The 18387-nt window shown below is 40.8% G+C and overlaps 1 protein-coding gene across 1 annotated transcript; it reads right to left on the bottom strand.

Moving 5' to 3' along the window:
* Nucleotides 1–13432: 13432 nt before the first annotated feature.
* On the bottom strand, nucleotides 13433–17504 carry SMIM30 (small integral membrane protein 30). The gene is made up of 3 exons (XM_054016168.1): nucleotides 17422–17504; nucleotides 17067–17138; nucleotides 13433–16048 (listed from the first exon to the last, which is right to left on the bottom strand). The coding sequence occupies exon 3, from the start codon at nucleotides 15980–15982 to the stop codon at nucleotides 15797–15799; it is 186 nt and encodes a 61-aa protein (XP_053872143.1). The 5' UTR covers nucleotides 15983–16048; nucleotides 17067–17138; nucleotides 17422–17504; the 3' UTR covers nucleotides 13433–15796.
* Between the last annotated feature and the right edge of the window lie 883 nt (nucleotides 17505–18387).

Here is an 18387-nt window from a genome sequence, read left to right as displayed (position 1 = left end):
ACTTATCCTGACTCTGATTCAGGTTTGAGCCCAACCCCTGGCTGCTTCCATCATTCTGACTTGAGTCTGTAAGCACCCAGGTCCTATAACCCTGCTGGGGAAATGGGTCAGAGCCCAAGTCCGCTGAGACTCAGGTCCAAGCCCTATCATTTTGCAGTGTGGATGCAGCTCAAGCCACAGACTGAGTCAGACAGTCTGCATTGTGCAGTATGGACATGTGAATGTGGTTGTGAGACCTGGGTCCAGCAATTGTAAACCCAGGTTTACCATGCAGTATGGGAGCTCAAACACAGGCTTGACAACACAGAGTCTGCAAGCCCAGGTCCCATAGCCCAGGGTTTACAATGCAGCACAGACAAACCCTGTCAAGCACACTGGCCATGCCCACACATCTCCACTGACCTGTCCACATTCCATTTCTTCTCACCCCCACAGTGGGGCTGCTGTGCTTTGGTCTTTCCACAGCACAGGAATGAGTGAGTCTGAGGCAGGATTTTGCCCCATCTTCTTTCACTTACATACTATGCCAGCCGGTGTCAATCAATGTAATAGCACCGTTGATTTCAACAGAGCTGCGCTAGTTTACATCAGCTGAGGATATGTCCCTGTGGTTTAAAGGCATAAATTATTAGCAGTAGAAACAGATAGTCAACAAAAAGCCAGTAGATTTTCATTTTTGAACAGTGCAATTGGTTGTTTTGTGTTCCGTTTGCCCACCTCACCCCTTCTTGGCGATTATGTTTGACAGCCTTTTTGTCTAGGCCACATGTAACATTGAGTTTTCAATGAAATGCTTACTCAGAGACTATTGGGCTTACCTTGCTAAATGTGAAGTCAAAGCTGGAAGTAAGCCAGCCACTGATGAAGCACCCATCAATACACTGGTACACTCTTCAGTGTCATGGCCTTTCAGGGTGCCAGTCACCAGCATTCGGTGGTGCTTCATTTGTTACCAGCCCAGATGCCAGTGGAACATAGTAAGTAGGGAGGGGGGTGACAAATCTGAAACAAAAACAGGTTTTAAAAAAGGAACCTAGAAATAGTTGTGAGACACGGACAGGCTGACTTCCAGCGGAGAAATGTCTGACACCACTATAGGTCTAGAGGACACTAGTTAACTGTGAAAAAAGAGCTTTGTTTAAACACTGGAGGCTAAACAGTCCTGTATCTGGGGCAGCACATAGCTACACCACACACAGAGGAGATGTTACACTTCAACCTACCCTGGAGCTTCCTAGTGTGTACAGAGTGGGGGCTGAGTGTTTTTCCTGGTGAATAGGCTTGGCAGGTGGGGGGGGGGGGGGAAGAGGGTTGGGTGGGGGCCTGGCCCCATCTCCTTTTGAGCAATTTACTCACTGCGGGGAATTAGGGAGTCCTCCCTGCTCCAAAGGATTGCTGTGGTCCTTGGCTTCTTACGCGCCCACATACATCATCATCACCATTACAAGGAGGAATATATCCTAGGTCTACTGCCTTCCACACAACTCTGGTTAGGGGTGGCAGGGAATAGGAGAGTTTCAGGATATCAGCAGAAAAGGAAGGGAAGGGACTGTAGGTTGCTGGAGAGGACTATTTAGCAATAGTATTTTCTGTATCCAGAGAAGGCGATTGACCAGGAGAAGAATGTCACCCACCGCATTAGTAGGGCTTTCAGGCTCCACCCATGGCAAAGGCTTGGAGGTGTAAACTTCATGTTAGAAACCGTGTCTCTCACTGGTGCCAGTGGTTCAGATCTAGGTGTTAGATAAAACTGAGTTCCCTGGCAGTTTGTCTGATGTTTTCAGTATGTTAAGAACACTACAAACCCGATTGCCAACTACCTTCTGCAGAGGGAATGCAAAGCAGGAGTAGGAGGACACCACTCTGCTCTGGCACTCAGTTTGCACAGTGTAAACCACCACACAAGATCTAGGGTGATGAAGAATCAAGCCCCAGAGCTTTGTTGGCAGCGTGTGGATGTTGGGCTCTAGTAACAGCTAGGAGCCCTGTGTATCCCCTATGCTGTGGCTTTAGATTTTAGAATCTACATAGTGGGGAATTATCCTGGACACTCCTTTGCACTGCTCCAGACATGTCACAAATCACTTGCATGTTAAAGACCTGCCTTTCCTGCTGCCCCAGACTTGGCATCTGGCACATAGAACTATAGTTTAATATTCTGCAAACAGACAGAATGAAGCGTGACATGTGATGATTTAGAACACAAACCAAGGAGAGACAATTTTAGCTGTTACGGTGCTTGTAGGGAATGCAGAAAACAAGAGAAGCTCTTTGGCAGAGGGCTAGACATCTCTTAAACAATGAAAGAATAAATTCTGCAGAAGCTGGTGGATCCACTGGAGAAGTGCTGAGATGGCATAACATCAGGAACTGTATCCACATAGCTCCAGGAAGACCACAGAAATGTAATATGATAGTACAGCATCTTCTATTTCATTGGGGCATGGTATAACAGGATAACTTTACTAGGCCCTCACCCAGGAAATTAATCTAGGGTAATGATAGTGAATGGCAATAACTGCTGCTTAATTGGACTAATAGTAGCATAAATTTAGCTAGAGCTACGTAATTTAATGGTGATTAATCAAGTGCCAGGTTAGGGCTTGTTTCCATGCCCGTTATAGTCAATGGAAATCCTTCCATGGCTACAGTGGGCACTAGATCAGGCTCAAAATGCCCAGTTCTAAGATCTGATATTTTAAACTACAAACTGGTAAATAAAGATTGAGCCATATTCTCTCCTTGGTACTCAGGAGCAATATGGCAGGTTTCTGGTGGTGTTTAACTAAATACTTCTGTATTATAAAACCTATATACTCTACCAGATACTCAGCTGGTGTTAAATGCTGTAGCTCCATTGACTTCCATGGAGTGATGCTGATTTATACTAGTGGGGGATCTGGCCATGCATTTGCCCACCAGCAAAAGTTTGAAGTATGGCAGATTCCATCTCTATTTGTTGGGAGTTTCGACTGTCGTTTCTTTAAAAAAAAAAAAAAAGGTAAGTCAGAAAAAGAACTCAGAAGTCAGGAAATGCAACACTGAAGGTTGAATGTACAACCATAACCCTCCACTATTGTGTGTGTGTGCATTATGATACTGTCTATTGTCTTTAGGCCTGGTTTTCCTCTCATATCCATGTTTGTAAGTTAGGAGTAACTCCAATGAGGTTGGTGGAGTTATGTCAGAATAAAACTGGCAATGCTTTGGCGAATCAAGCCCTCTATACTTAAAATGATGCAGGCCCAGATCTCAGCTGATGTCAATCTACCTAGCTCTATTGAAGTCAATGAATTTACACCAGCTGGCCCACAATACATTATACATTTTCCCCTACCACCTTAGAGTCTCTTGTTTAGCATCTTGTAACCATGAAGTCTTATTTAATTGCACAACATTAGTGTTGTCTTAGCATACTTTTTTATATGAAATACTTGTGTGCATACATACAGGGACAGTCTACACTGCAGTCCGAGGTGCAGTTGCAACATATGGAGACATACCTGAGTGAGCTTTGATCTAGCTAGCATGGGTACCAATATGAGTAAAGCTGTGGCAGCACGGACTTCAATCCAATCCCAGGGTCCTGGGAAGGCTTGTGCAGCCCATGCTGAAGCCTGTCTTGCCATGGCTTCACAAGCTATCTAGATTAAAGCTAGCTTGAGTATGCTGACATGCTGCAATTACAGCCTCTTATTCAGTGTAGATATACCCTCAGTTACAGTGGCTTATCCTGGGGTAACTCCAACGGCATTGGGTATGTCTACACTGCAATCCGGAGGAGCAACTGTAGCACATGTAGGCATACCCAAGCTAGCTTTTATCAAGCTAACTCATTAAAAATGGCAGCATAGCCACAGCAATGTGGGAGAGCCTCCTTAGTACACTCCTTCCCAGGACCCTGGGCACATACTGGGGCATCTATCCCATGCAACCGCCTTCACCATCATGGCTACGCTGATTTTTAATGAGCTGGTTCTATCACAGCTAGCTTGGGTATGTCTACATGGGCTGCAATCACATGGCCTGATTGAAGTGTAGACATACAAAATTACAGCTGAGTCTCTAGTACCACACACACACATACACAGTGAAAAGTGAGTAAAATGGATGTAAAATGCTACCAAATAAGAATACTCAACTCACTGGAGATGGTAGTATTTTACAGTGACTTTCATTGTTGCCCACTCTTGTGATTTTATCACAACTCTCACAATATTTGGTCTTTTTCTTAAAGTCCCAGCACCTGGAATAATGTGATATTGCAAGAAACGTAATTTTTTTTGGGTGGAAACTGGGCAAAGTTCTAGCTCTCATGGTTGCAAAGAAAATCTGGACAATGTGAGGCTTAAAGGCTCAGAAACCATAAGCCCAATATAAAGAATCCCAAGTGGTTTTTGACACAAATATTATATTATTTTTTGTCAATCTTGTATTTGGGGGGGGAGGGGCCTGACTCGTGACTTGTAAACTGTTGGGGTTGGCAGTACTGACTTTACCCAAGCACACACAACTGCAGAAGGTGCCAAGCAGTGGTGTAACTGAAAGTAGAATTTGACTCAGCACGTTGAGCGACAGGAAAAGGGACTCTTTGGGATGGTTCTAGTGTACAATGAGGGAGCAAGAAAAAGGAATGTACTGCTTACATATTTTCACTAATCTTAAATATATTTCTTCTATGGCATACATTCAGTAACTTAAAAAATGAAATGTGAAAATGGGATCTACATACTAATATTAGTGATAATCATAATAATACATTTTCAGACATTTTGGGTTATGTGTCTGGTCATAAATACACTCATCAGATGATTAAACATGCTGATTCCTCACAGCACATTCACAACTTGTAGCAAACTTCCAGTAAAACATACCCTATCATGTAATGAGTCATTGCGTCATGCTTTGTAAACTTGAGGTATCAGAGAGTATTTAATCATTTTATACCCCCTCGCCCACACATATATATTGGAATAATGGTGAAGTTTCAGAGTGCTAGCCGTATTAGTCTGTATCAGTAAAAACAATGAGGAGCCCTTGTGGCACCTTGGGGACTAACAAATTTATTTGGGCATAAGCTTTCGTGGGCTAAAACCCACTTCATCAGATGCATGGAGCGGAAAATACAGTAAGGAGGTATAAATACACAGCATATGAAAAGATGGGAGGTGCCTTACCAAGTGGGGGCTCAGTGCTACCGAGCCAATTCAATTAAGGTGGAAGTGGGCTATTCTCCACAGTTGACAAGACAATGCCCCTCTGCCATGTACATTGGCCAAACTAGACAGTCGCTATGCAAAAGAATAAATGGACACAAATCAGATATCAAGAATTATAACATTCAAAAACCAGTAGGAGAACACTTCGATCTCCCTGGACACTCAATAACAGACTTAAAAGTGGCAATTCTTCAACAAAAAACTTCAAAAACAGACTCCAACAAGAAACTGCAGAACTGGAATTTGCAAACTGGACACCATCAAATTAGGCCTGAATAAAGACTGGGAGTGGATGGGTCACTACAAAAACTAATTTCCGCCTGCTGATACTCACACCTTCTTGTCAACTGTTTGAAATGGGCCACCTTGATTACAGTGGCCTCATTAGCACTACAAAAGTGATTTTTCCTTCCTTCTTGTCAACCTTCTACCTTAATTCCACCTTAATTATTTTTAATGGTGAAGTATGTATCTTTGCATATAGTTAGGTTTGCCCAAACATTTTCATTCTAAATTTTCCTTTTCCTTTTCTTATTACTTTCTCAAATCTTTACTGTTTTGGCTAAAACGCGGAAAGTTTGTTCTCAATGTGAGTGATATTCCCCCTGAGAAAGTATCAAATAAAATGGTTCAGACCTTTTTCAGATATAGAGAGTGAAAAATATGCAAACTTTCTGCTATTTTTTTTCTGAAATTTTTTTTGAACAACATTTGCACGTCTGCAGGAGGTGATGTGAACCAGAAATTTGGCAGAGACACAGCGCCAGAGCCTAGCTCCTGTGTGGACCGATTTAGTGAGTGTGGCTGAAACACCCTTCCTTAGCTACAATGGGGCAGAGTAAAGGTTATACAGACTACCTTAATGATGGCATTTTCAGACCTATGACTGCTTCACATTACAGTGAAATCCTGGCCCTATTGAAATCAATGGGAATTTTGCTATTGACTTCACTTTGAGCAGGATTTCATCCTTAATGTTGTACTTAAGGATATGCTTAAGTGCTTTGCTGAAACAGGGCCATATGTATATTCAAACATGGCTCCTAACAATTGAATTCAGTAAAGTACATTAAAATCAGGAACCTGACAGTGTGTGATTAAAAAATGCCAACGTTTCTTTTTAATGAAAAAACCTACATGCCAAGTCACTCTTTAAGGCTTATGAACTAGAACAATGCTGGAAAGCATGAAAGGAGGGTTTGTGATCACAGCAATTGCTTTCAACAAGCTGAAATGAAGAAGAGGAAACAAAAAGTACAGTAGACTTTGATTTGATATTAATGAATGGTTTCATGTGAATACAGCTCCACTGCACAACAATTTCTTGGGAATGGCTTTTTTTTTTGGTGTCTGTCCCATAATCATAGTGGGGAAAGTGAAATGTTTGTACTGGCAGACGGTGTGTGAATTTTCTCAGTGAATGTTTGCACCAAGCACTAGTTTAGGGCTTTCATTATTACCATGATCCAGAGAAAATATTCTACACACACACATATTATGGGAATTTACAGAAACATATGTACTAATAAAACTTTATAGAAATTTCTGATTCTCACATAACCTGTACATTTACCTGTTTTGGTAATAAGACAATACACAGTTACTGAAAGCAGTTGGCATGGATCAACTGATTCAACAATGAAAAAATAAACTTTCATTCAAGTTTTCTTCCTCAAGGCTTAATTCTTGAGAATTCGGAGTATGCTTGTTACAAAGAGAAAAACAGAAAATGGTTTTACATCACTAGAAAATAAAAAGTAAAACCCCAGCCCTTCAACAACTGTATATGGAGCTTTCTGTGTACAAAGGGCTTCACTACTACTGCCCGTAACGGAGCTTGTGTGTATTCCCACTCATACTGTACCTATCCTATACCATTAAATCCAAGAACCTATTCTGTGTGCTAAATCATACACAACACTTGTTCAAGCAATTCATATTGTCTTAAAGCCTTAAGACTTGGTTGGCAGAATAATACATTTGTTAGTAGATATTAAACTCCCATCATGCTTTGTACAGAAAGTTCCCAGAACCCTTTTGTGAATGAACCAAAGTGCTGATGCACCATACCTATAAATTGAAAAGTGCTCTGTATTTAGGGTGAACCTTAGAGTGTGACCAAATGATAGAATGTATGAAATCAACGATGGAAAGTGCATAATCTCTTGCTCTGACCCCACTGACTCGTAGAAAATATGACCAGAAATCCAGGAAACCAAGGAACGACCATTTGTGATTAATAAGGAATGCTTATTATTACAGATGTGTTCTGTGATTGATGAGATAATGAGTTATTGAAAGGGGTTTTTAGCTCAATAGGAATTGCTTGTTGTCATAGATGTTTTCTGTAATAATGACTTGGTTGCAGTTGTCTTTGGTTTATTGATTATTAAATATGAGATATCATAAAAGGAACTCCTGGGTAGATCAGTTATGGGAAAGGAATTTTCTTTATCTTGAACACAGTGTATAAGGGAGAAAATTTCTGGGAGTTAGTTGGGAGTGAATCGAGCGGCGGGATCACTTCACCAGATTGGTTTGGTAACATATAAAATCTTCCTTTCTGTATTGTGCTGTATTGATTTTATATTAATAATCTTTGATTAATACATTGTGATTGAGCCTGGTTATTTGACAAATTATTAATTAATTAATTACTTATTATTAAAAATTGAATCCATAACACATTAAGGCAGCATTTTGACAACTCTACTGCATCCAGACAATTTCAAGTTCCTAGGATTTCATCTTGAAATATACTATTAATTTAACAAGGTGATGTGCATAAGGTGATCAATCTTTCCTATGTCTGGTATTCTAGACTTTCAGTCTACTTGAAGGGTCAGTACTCCCCTGGATGCACAGGGGATTTAGATGGTTAATAAAATCTAATGGGATTTAAGCACATAAATCCCTGGGAAATTGATGACAGAAGAAACTCTTTATCTTGAGAGGCAGTGACTCAGAAAAATATTTGGGTGTCATGGTGGATAATCAGCTGCACATGAGCTCCCAGTGAGATGCTGTGGCCAAGAGCTAATGTGATCCTGTGATACATAAACAGAGGAATCTTGAGTAGAAGTAGAGAGGTTATTTGACCTTTGCGTTTGGCTCTGGTGCAACCGCTATTGGGATACTTTGTCCGGTAATGGTGCCCACAATTCAAGAAGGATGTTGATAAATTGGAGAGGGTTCAGAGAAGAGCCACAAGAATGATTAAAGGATTAGAAAACATGCTTTATAGTGATGGACTCAAAGAGCTCAATCCATTATCTTAACAAAGAAGGTTTAGGGAGTCACTGGATTACGGTCTATACATTCTTGCATGGGGAACAAATATTTGACAATGGGCTCTTCAATCTAGCAGACAAATGGCTGGAAGTTGAAGCTAGACAATTCAAGCAGGCAATAAGGTGTAAATTTTAAACAATGGGGGTAATTAACCATGGTAACAGCTTACCAAGGGTTGTGGTGGATTCTCCTTCGCTGACAATTTTAAAATCAAGATTGGATATTTTTCTGAAAGATCTGCTCTAGGAATTTTGCGGGGGACGATCTGTGGCCTGTGTTATGCAAGCGCTCAGATTAGGTGATCATAATAGTCCCTTCTGCCCTTGGAATCTGTAAGTACTGATTCTGTGTACAATACGTTTATAATCCACTGCTTAAATAACAGAGAGTCCTGTGGCACCTTTAAGACTAACAGATGTATTTGAGCATAAGCTTTCGTGGGTGAATGCCCACTTCGTCGGATGCATGTCAGAATCAGACCTCATGCAATTGCTGTCCAAAATGAATTTAAAGGCTGAGGGTCAGATCTTCAGCTGGTGTAAAGCAGCATCACTGCCATTTCAGTGAGTCTATGGTGATTTATACTGCCTGGGGATCTGGCCCTGAGATTTTAAAAATAAAAGATTCAGATGGCACATGAGAAGGGCCGTATTCTGCCCTTGATCATTCCACTGCTATCAGGATGCAGGACATCACAGGCAACTTTTATTATTTTAAAAAAATTGGTTTTGTCAGGAATGAGATATTAGCATTTCAGGGTTTAAACTGAAACACTGAATTTCACTGGGAGTTAAGCCCCCAGCCCCCATAAACTCCTTTAAAATCCCAGCCTAAAAAAAAGGATTACTCTCTGTATGCTGTATTTCTTCCCTTTTCCATAAGAGTTTAATGCCACAGGGACTGCGTCTGACTAGACTCAGTGGGAGAATGCTAGCACATCTGGTTTCCCCATGGTCTTACATGACGACTGAATAGACTCACAGCTTTTGCTGCCAGCTTTCCTACAGACTTTCACAGTGATTAGATTTGTTCACCATTAATACAGGCTGATTTTCCATAAAGGTACAAGTGAACTGACTTGCTGTGTATGCATCTAAGTTTGCCATTACATTTTCCAGGTTTGATCTCCCAGCAGTGAATTTTTTGTGGGTGGAGAGTTTAAGAAAATCCCTTGAGCCAACTCTGAGTCTTGTGGAAATGATACCACCTTTCTGCCACTCCTCTCAAACCCAGCCACATTTTGTGTTTCATACAATTATTTCCACTTTTTTTAGATAAATCAAAAAGCATTGAACTTGTGATACCTGAAATCAGGGAAACATAGCCTGATCTAATGCTCATTTAAATAGGCAGAAAGCCTCCCATTGACCTCAGTGGGCTTCTTGAGCAGGACCATAGTCCTCACTGACTACAGTCAAGTTGTAATTAAAAAGTCACTATTTGCCAATAGTTATTATACAAAGATATCTTGGATTCACAGTTTCCCCTATAATTACAATAGGAAGTTAATGTTACTATGTGGTATCCTAACAGCAACCACTATGGGTCTATGACCAGCACTTAACACTGTTAGTTAATTAAGTTGGAATGATTGAAAATTGGCCACTATATATGTGCAGTGGAAAAGCTTACTAATTCCCATCACTCTGACCTGGGAATTTCATCTTGTGAGGAGGTGCAGATGGCCTGCTACTCCCCCTTGCATCTTCGGTAGATGTACTTGCCCCTCTGCAGTCTTCTCAAGATCACTGATCTCCTCAAATCCTTGATGGTTTTTGGTGGTTGCCTGTGAATGACCTTTCCACAACACTATACTACAGAACAGCACAATTGCTCCTTGCCACTTACACTTAGAGAGAGTGAATTAAGTTCAGCCATGCTTTCTGAGAAAATTAGTCAAAATGACTTCTACTAACCCTTCAGATCACCTGCATAGGCTCAGCCAATCAGAGGACAAGAACTCATACCATGTGATTTATGACCAATCACAAACAACCCAGTTAAAAGTATGAAAAATTAGCACAAACATTTGCTACATAATTTTCACAACCATCCTAATTCTAAAGAAAGTTTGGGGAAAATGTCATTGAGTTCAGAAATTAGTTAAAGTTGTTCTAATTTCACAAAATGTTTGTGAACTAAAAACAGACATATTTTGATGAAAGCACATTTCTCTATGAAAATTTCTTTCAGCTCTAGTTTGGCAAGCTAAAATTGGGTCTGTGGGTTGCACAATCTCTTGGGAATTACAGCTCATTTTGATGCCATGAATGAATGGCATTTTGGAGAGCTGCCACTGTTTTTCCCAATCCCACCCTTGTAGCTGAAAGACTAGAGAACCCAGTTGGGCACCCAAGCTCCCACCCCAACGAGCCCAGGACCCCTGAAAGCTGCAAGGGCCTGGTTTGCTCTGATGGTGGGTGCTGGGCCAGGTAATTTCATCCTTGATTCTAATGGTTTCTACTTCTCCCTCTCCTGGAAGCTGAGTGCAGACTCAAGAGATGTCACTGAATCGTGGTACTCTCCCGAGCTTGCACTTTGAGAGAGATGCACTGTAAGCAGTCTATTTAATCACTTTTCAATGCATGTCAAGAGGCCTAAATAAGTAAAGGCTGCTTACATTCTTTCATAAATGCATCCTTGTCAATATATACTAGCAGTTTAAGTGTTCTTGCCACATTAAATATTTGAATCTTAAAAAATTGTCTTCTAAAGGATTTGAGGATTTATTTCAATGGGCCTTAGATACCCAGGTGCTGTTAAAAATCCCAGTAGACACCTACCTGAATCTTTAGGGGACTTAAAACAAACAAACAAACAATTAATGGAGATATCCTATCTCCTAGAACTGGAAGGGACCTTGAAAGGTCATCAAGTCCAGCCCCCTGCCTTCACTAGGCAGGACCAAGTACTGATTTTGCCCCAGATCCCTAAGTGGCCCCCTCAAAGACTGAACTCACAACCCTGGGTTTAGCAAGCCAATGCTCAAACCATTGAGCTATCCCTCTCCCTGTTAAATACCTAAAATGGACTAAATACCATTAAAAATCTGTCTCTAGTTGCTTTGCCAAATTGGGTTCTAAATAAGTGGCCTGATCTTCAGGAGTGCTGAACAACCCCCAGCTCCAATTGACTTTAGTGGAGTTACTCCTAATTTACTTGTGTAACAGAGACGGGAATCAGACCCAAGCTCTCCCTCCACCACCTAAAAACCCATTGTCAGATATGATGCAAATGGAACTGTTAGTATTGTAGTGTAATAATTACCACTTGTACCATAGTAATAGACTTATTATGGTTCTTCTCTTTAGTCATGCTTTGTCTTGTTATAAATCAACAGTGAAGTCACCCTCCTCCCTCCCACAAAGCCCAAGTAAACAACACTATGCAGGGAACCAGTAGGAGTTGGGAGCCCCACACCATCCCCAAGTAATAGTAAAGGCATGAGTCTCTGGGCTAGCAGAGGGATAGTGCCCTGTGAGCGCTCCTTAGGATGCGGCATGTTGGGTGTGTGCTACAAACAAGAGGTGGCATGGCCAAAGCGTTCTATGCTCCAGCGACCTTTGCCAGCATTACAGCCCATGCTACATACTTCCCACGAAACACTACGCCAAGTCTTGCTCTGTGCCTCGGTTTCCCCATCTGTAAAAGGGTATTTTGAGGCTTTATTCATTAATGTTCATGACAGGATTCTCATATAGAAGGTGCTGTCCAAAGTCCAAAGCATTATTGTAAGTGTTGAAGCAGCCGCAGCGACACTTATCTGAGTGGGCGAAAGGCTCCAGCAGTGGCTTAGTCCATTTTATCACCTCAGGGGAGACAAGTGTGCTAAGCAAGTGAGCTGAAGTATTTGCATCCAATATTTAAGGGCTCCTGTACAGCGTAACATAATAATAACAACACTTAGCTCTTATGTAGCACTGGAAGCTCTTGCCCCAGCAATGTTCCTTAGGAGTGAAGACCTTTCTGTCTTGTCCAGCTGCAGGGTGGGCTTCATGCAGATTGTTAAATGTCGGTGGAGTTGCTGATCTTGAGCGATACTATTGCTAAGGCAGATTGAAAATACCTGCTGGAAGCTGCTAGCTCCTGGCTGCTAACCTTTCTACATTAATTAGGGGGTAGACTGTGTGTGCTAAGAAGTGGGTGTTGCAAGGCTGCAGTTTGTTTTTGCTCTCCACTACAGAAACAAATACTAATGATACTTGTTGTGTGTAGAAAGTGAACTGCCCCCATACGCTGAACTGAGGTCCAAAAAATGCATTTAAATAACTAGACCACAGTTTTCACTGCGGAATGCTGAGATACAAAACAGGTTCTTGTATTGCTTTATGAAAATGTCTCATAATATTTATAAAACATTACTGTATAATTTTCTTTGGAAATAGTATAATAGTCTTTTTACTTGGGTATCTGATCAGAAAAGCTGCCATTACTTGCTGGGATTTTTTGTACTAAGAAAGCCATTCGTTGCAATCCTGGAAATTGACAGTTTATAAAAATGACTCGAGTCTCCCATGAACCAACGGCCAATTAAGGGCCCACTGAACTCAACAGGAGTTTTGTTGTTGACTTCAAAGGAATAGGATCATGCCTTTAAGGGGATTTAAATTGCTTTGATGTTGGTAGTGGACAATGAAATACAACACTATTGATGTATCTTGGAAATAGGACAAAGACAAACGTACTCTACGACAAGTAAACCTAAAATATACGTATATTTACCTAGATGCCCTGAATCAACTAAAATGAAAAAAAAAAAAAAAACTTTATTTGAACTGTTTAAATCATTATTTTTCTCATCTCTCTTTTCCCTTCTTGTAAGAGCTGACTCATCTATTTAAACCGTTTTCAGTCACTTCTTTCTCATCCTCTCCCTCCCTCCCCCCGCTTGTAAGAGTTGAATCATCAAATTAACAGTAGAATCTATTTGAAAGAGTTTATTAAAAATTGAGGAAAAACAGGAAGATCGGCCATGACATGTGCTCTTAGTCAAACCATTAACAAATGTAATTCTCGAGCAATACAATAAATAATTTCCATTATAACCCAGTAAATATACCATTATGCATAGTGAATGTCCTTTAGTTAGGAACATGCAGCTACAGGCAAAAGAATAAAACTCCAGGTATCCCATAGCATCACACGAATGGTGTGATGGTTGTGCCGCTCTACAGGGAAAAGCTATGGCATAATTGTGTGAAACTCCTATGTAAGAACCAGCTATCAGAGATTTTCTGCTAAAGTGATGATGGAGTGTTTGGGAAAAGCTAGCTGCAATAAAATTTGCTCTTTTGAAGTGGTAGCATCCGCTCTACTGCCTGGCCACGTCCAGGACATCCATCACTGCTAGGCAGTGGCCCTGCACTGCAAGTCCAGGAGGGTGGCAGCTGTCTTAAGCACTTTGTTCCTCTCTCTTGGGCCGCTAGATCTTAAAATGCAAATTTCATTGTTACCTCTGTCGTGTGCAGAAGCAGACTTGTAGAAACGGGCTGGGGGATTGACATTAGGGAAGCTTGAGAAACGCCTGCATGTCAATAGAACAACCTTATGAGCTGCGTTGCTGTACAGCACTTGAGCTGGGGAATCATGGAATCAAAGGGGATCTCTCCATAGAGTCAGACGTTAATGGGGCCAGCTGTATTTGTTCCTGTGATGTCAGCCTTGTGTAGTACCTGGAAGCCTTGGTAGAAGGGAAGAATAGTAAAGTTGACAAGTCCTTGGCTTTAACAATTATGTTTTGTCCTCCCTTGTTGGGTTTCCTTAGAAGAGGGACACACACTGCATGTTTACGAAGAGGTTGCAGATGGTGTAAAGCTCACCTCTCCACTCCTCATTCTGCTGTTGCTCTGTGCAGGCCTACACCCCCTTTGTCAAGTTAGCAGCTGGCATTTGGCTGCCCTAATAGACATGTGGGGCCAAAACCACAACTGCAATCAGTGTACTATAAGGATGTCCCTTTTGGTGGCAGCAGAGGGTGGGTGTGGCATAAGAGGTCCTACCCTCACCATAATCAGCCTGGCAGGGCCAACTATGTTGCTCTCTCAGCAGATCCCTCCAGCCAAGCAGTACAAAGCATATCAAAGTCAAAACATGCCAGAGGAGCTGGCTGAGCATGTGGTGAAGCTCACAGAAACACTTTCCAGCTTTGTAGTAGGATTCTAACCACAGGTTTAGTTTTGTGTTTTGGCACAAGCTTCAGCTCCCTTTAGAATTTAGGCCTTAGCGAGTAGCGAAAAGGGGCATAAACGCAAGTGTTGAGCAGTTCATGTTCAAGAACGTACAGGGGGCTTGTTCACTTGCATTTAGACTTCGTCAAAGAGCGTACTGAGTTTATTGATCACCTGGGGAAAAGTTACATAAGCATCTGATTCTAATAACCCTATTGCTCAGAATTAAAAAACAGTCACTGAACAAAATAAGTAAGTCTTCATTGTTGCAAAACAAACAATCCCCAAAATGTGAGCACCTCAAAGAAAACTAAACATAAATGTATATGAAACAACAGATATGTGCACAAAACATTTGGTCATTTCAATCTTTTCTTCAGAAATCTTTTCCTTGTTTGAGTGGTCAATATATTACATATACTCTCCTATGTATCATACACATTTTAAAGAAAAATCATGGTCTAATCCTTAAGCACAGCTATTGATTAAATTTGATTCTAATTTGAAACAGGAATCCAAGCTACAGAAGTGGCATATTATAAGATAAAAATACAGAAGAAAAGGTTTTGCACATTTCTCTATTTCGCCCATGTCTCAGCCTGACTACAGCAGAAGTGAGCTGTTGCGGGGGGATTAACTCTAATTAGAAAGAACATCTGCACTCAAACAGAAGTCTAAGTAGGCTGTTCTTTAGTTATCATATTAAGAGTGCGTCAATATTTCCAAATCTTTATTATCCTGACGAGAAGGTTTATGGCTGCTTTCCTGCTGACTAACCCCTGAAATCAAATTGTAGAAATGTTATATTCAGTATATGAACTTTCACTGTGAATGAATCTGGGCAATTTTTTCTTCTTCAAATAGCTTGTTTCCATCTTTACTTTAATGCAACCCCTCATCCCAAGGAATATGAAATAATCATCTTCTTACTGTCATGAAGACAGATCCTGTAAACTCTTTCTACCAGTAATAATTTTTATTAGCAAGGATGGCAATGCAAGAAGGGTTTGCAGGATCGTGCTCCATGGTTTTGAAAGTTGCCAGGAACTGAGGCTCAGTTTTAAACTCGTAACAAGTAGAGTTTAAGATTATGCTTGACCAAGTCATCTCTTTAAAAAGTCATAGCTGTCCATTTCTTTTCCTTGCATATAAGCCTAGACAGGCACAGAATCCAATGATAGTGAGAACTATGCCTAGCAAGAGAGCAATTGCATCTCCAGCATCCAGGGCTTCAACCACAGGCAGCATAAGCATCAGTGAAATGAGCACCAAAAAGAGTTTTGAGGTGTTCCCAAGAAAAGCCATGTTGCTGATCAGGTGGTCTTGGAAGGGAGGTTAAACAATGACGAGAAGCTGGTACTTCAAATGTATCTAAAAATAAAACAAAAAGGAACATGAAAGGGTTTTTTCCTTTAAATTTATTTCTAAGAACTCCAGATCAACAGATGTGACTGGAGTATCACCAAATCTGTATGGAAATGTATTGTAGTGTGATTGATCCACAGAGCAGGAATGAGACTTTGAGATTCAGGCTTGGTCTTCACCGACACAAAAATGAGATAAAAAAAACGGTGAGAGTTCTCTCTCTGTAAAATCCTAAGTGAAGACACCATAGTGTTTATCATGAGGAAGCTAGCCAAGGTCAGCACTGTACTCACCACCCATGGTTGATCTTACCTAGTTTATCTTGCAGTAACACTAAAGTGCCTTGTCTCCACTAGGATTTTACAGCAGGATAGCTAATGCAGGAAAACACACACTTTTTTGATCAGTGAAGACATAGCTTTAGGGAAGTTATTCTGGAATAAGGGAGGTTGAGAATATAAAACGAAAAGTTCTTGTGGAATAGGTCCCCGTGTGCATGCTCTATTCTGGAATAAGGAAGCCTTTTTCCAGTTTAGCTTTAATTTACTTCCAAAGTGGATCAAGCTAAATCAGAAAAAAAGGCAGTCTTATTCTGAAGTGTGTTCACATGGGGAACTATTCTGGTCAATATCTCCATGCAGACAAGCCCTTTGGTTTTCTTCCTGGCTCTGCCAAAGATTCTTATATGACCTGGGGCAAGTCACTTAAATCTCACTGCGCTTCAGTTTCCCCATAATTATCCCCTAATTGCTAGGGTGATCCATGCATTATGATATTAGCCTTGTCAGTGATATAACATTTACGTTATTACCATGCTTAACATCCCACTCCACCTAAAGAAGTGGACCTAAAACTGAATGAATTTACACACTTACACTGTGCTTACACTTTTCCAGATTTCCCTTCCCTCTGGCTAAACACTGGAGTTTGAAGGGCAGATGAGCATAGAGATTGAGAAAACAGGACAACAGTGTAAATTATCTACAAGTTTTTGTCTTCTATTAAAAATCTAATAGCAACTTACCTTAACTCTATAATTACTCCTTTATGGTTAGCACTGGAATCCAGAAAGCAATGAACTCCACTCAGTCATCACCTGTCAAAAATCAAGAGAGAGTTATTTGTTCAGTTAATGGAAATGTAAAAGCTCTGCTGGCCATAGACAGTGGAAGGGAAACCAGGAACAGGCGGTGAAGTGAGTGAAAAAAATCTTCTTAGAGCTTAAGAGTCATGTGCAGCAACATGTGACAGGCAAATAAAATCGGCTTCTCTGGAGACAACTTTGCGCAAAATATGAACTCTGGGTATGAAAGCAAAGGGGTAGCTTGAGCTGTGAACGGCCCCGGATCTCTTTAATCTACAAAGTTATAGAGTCTCACCCTGTGTTAGAAGCCAGGCGTATGTGCATTACCTTCCTGGAGGCAGCCATTAGAGGGAGAAAGAGAAAGAGGAAGACAGTTTGACTACATTTCCCAGCATTTGTGCTGCCTACAATTCCCACAGTGCATTGAAGCAGATCAGAGTTAACCTTTTACATACACATAGAGGGCAGATTTAAAAAAAAAAAAAAAAAAAAAAAAAAAATCAGGCATTTTGCTTCCAGTGGAAATTCAGATTGATTGTCTACTGAGTATACAGCTGTTAACGTATCTATACTCTATCTGATATCCACTAATCTTTGGGTTGCTTTATACAGCTTTTAGGACCCGATTTGGCTAGTGTAACGCCACCAACTTTTGCTCCTGATTTACATCAGTATAATTGACAGTAGAACCAGGGCCTTCGAATCTATGATTAATAGTGATGTGGCTTTTTCAGAAAAGAAAAAACTGCTGGGCTTTTTATTGTTATTATTCATTTTAATTTAATAAAAACAAATACCAGGCAAATGTTTTATGTCTTTTTGTGTAATCTCCCAAACCAGTACCTAACGATTTCCCTGCAGCATTAATAATTAAAACATAGAAACTTTTTCTACTGCCTGATAACTAGATGTAAAATAATAATTATTATTGTTGCTATTAATACTACTACCATAATTATTTCTTTCTGCAGCACCCAAAAGCATGTTTGGTACCTCATAGAAACACAAAAACACAAGGCCCCAACAGACACAGGGTTCTACCTTTGAGGATCAAACTGAAGAATCAGGGACTTATTTTAGACCCAATGCTACAAAAGGGTGCCAAACTACAGGGCACAGAATAAGAGAGGCGGAAAGACAATGCATAGCTCCACATGCTCACCGAGCCCTGTCTACACTAGTACTTTCACTATTGCTACCCCCAGTGCAGCGACAGTGATTGTAATGTATTGTTGTGGGAATTCTCCAAAAATGCTAATGT

Source organism: Malaclemys terrapin, chromosome 1, assembly GCF_027887155.1.
Source record: "Malaclemys terrapin pileata isolate rMalTer1 chromosome 1, rMalTer1.hap1, whole genome shotgun sequence".
NCBI lineage: Eukaryota > Metazoa > Chordata > Testudines > Emydidae > Malaclemys > Malaclemys terrapin.
The sequence above is the reverse complement of the archived record's forward strand: the minus strand, read 5'-3'. Positions and strand labels throughout refer to the sequence as shown.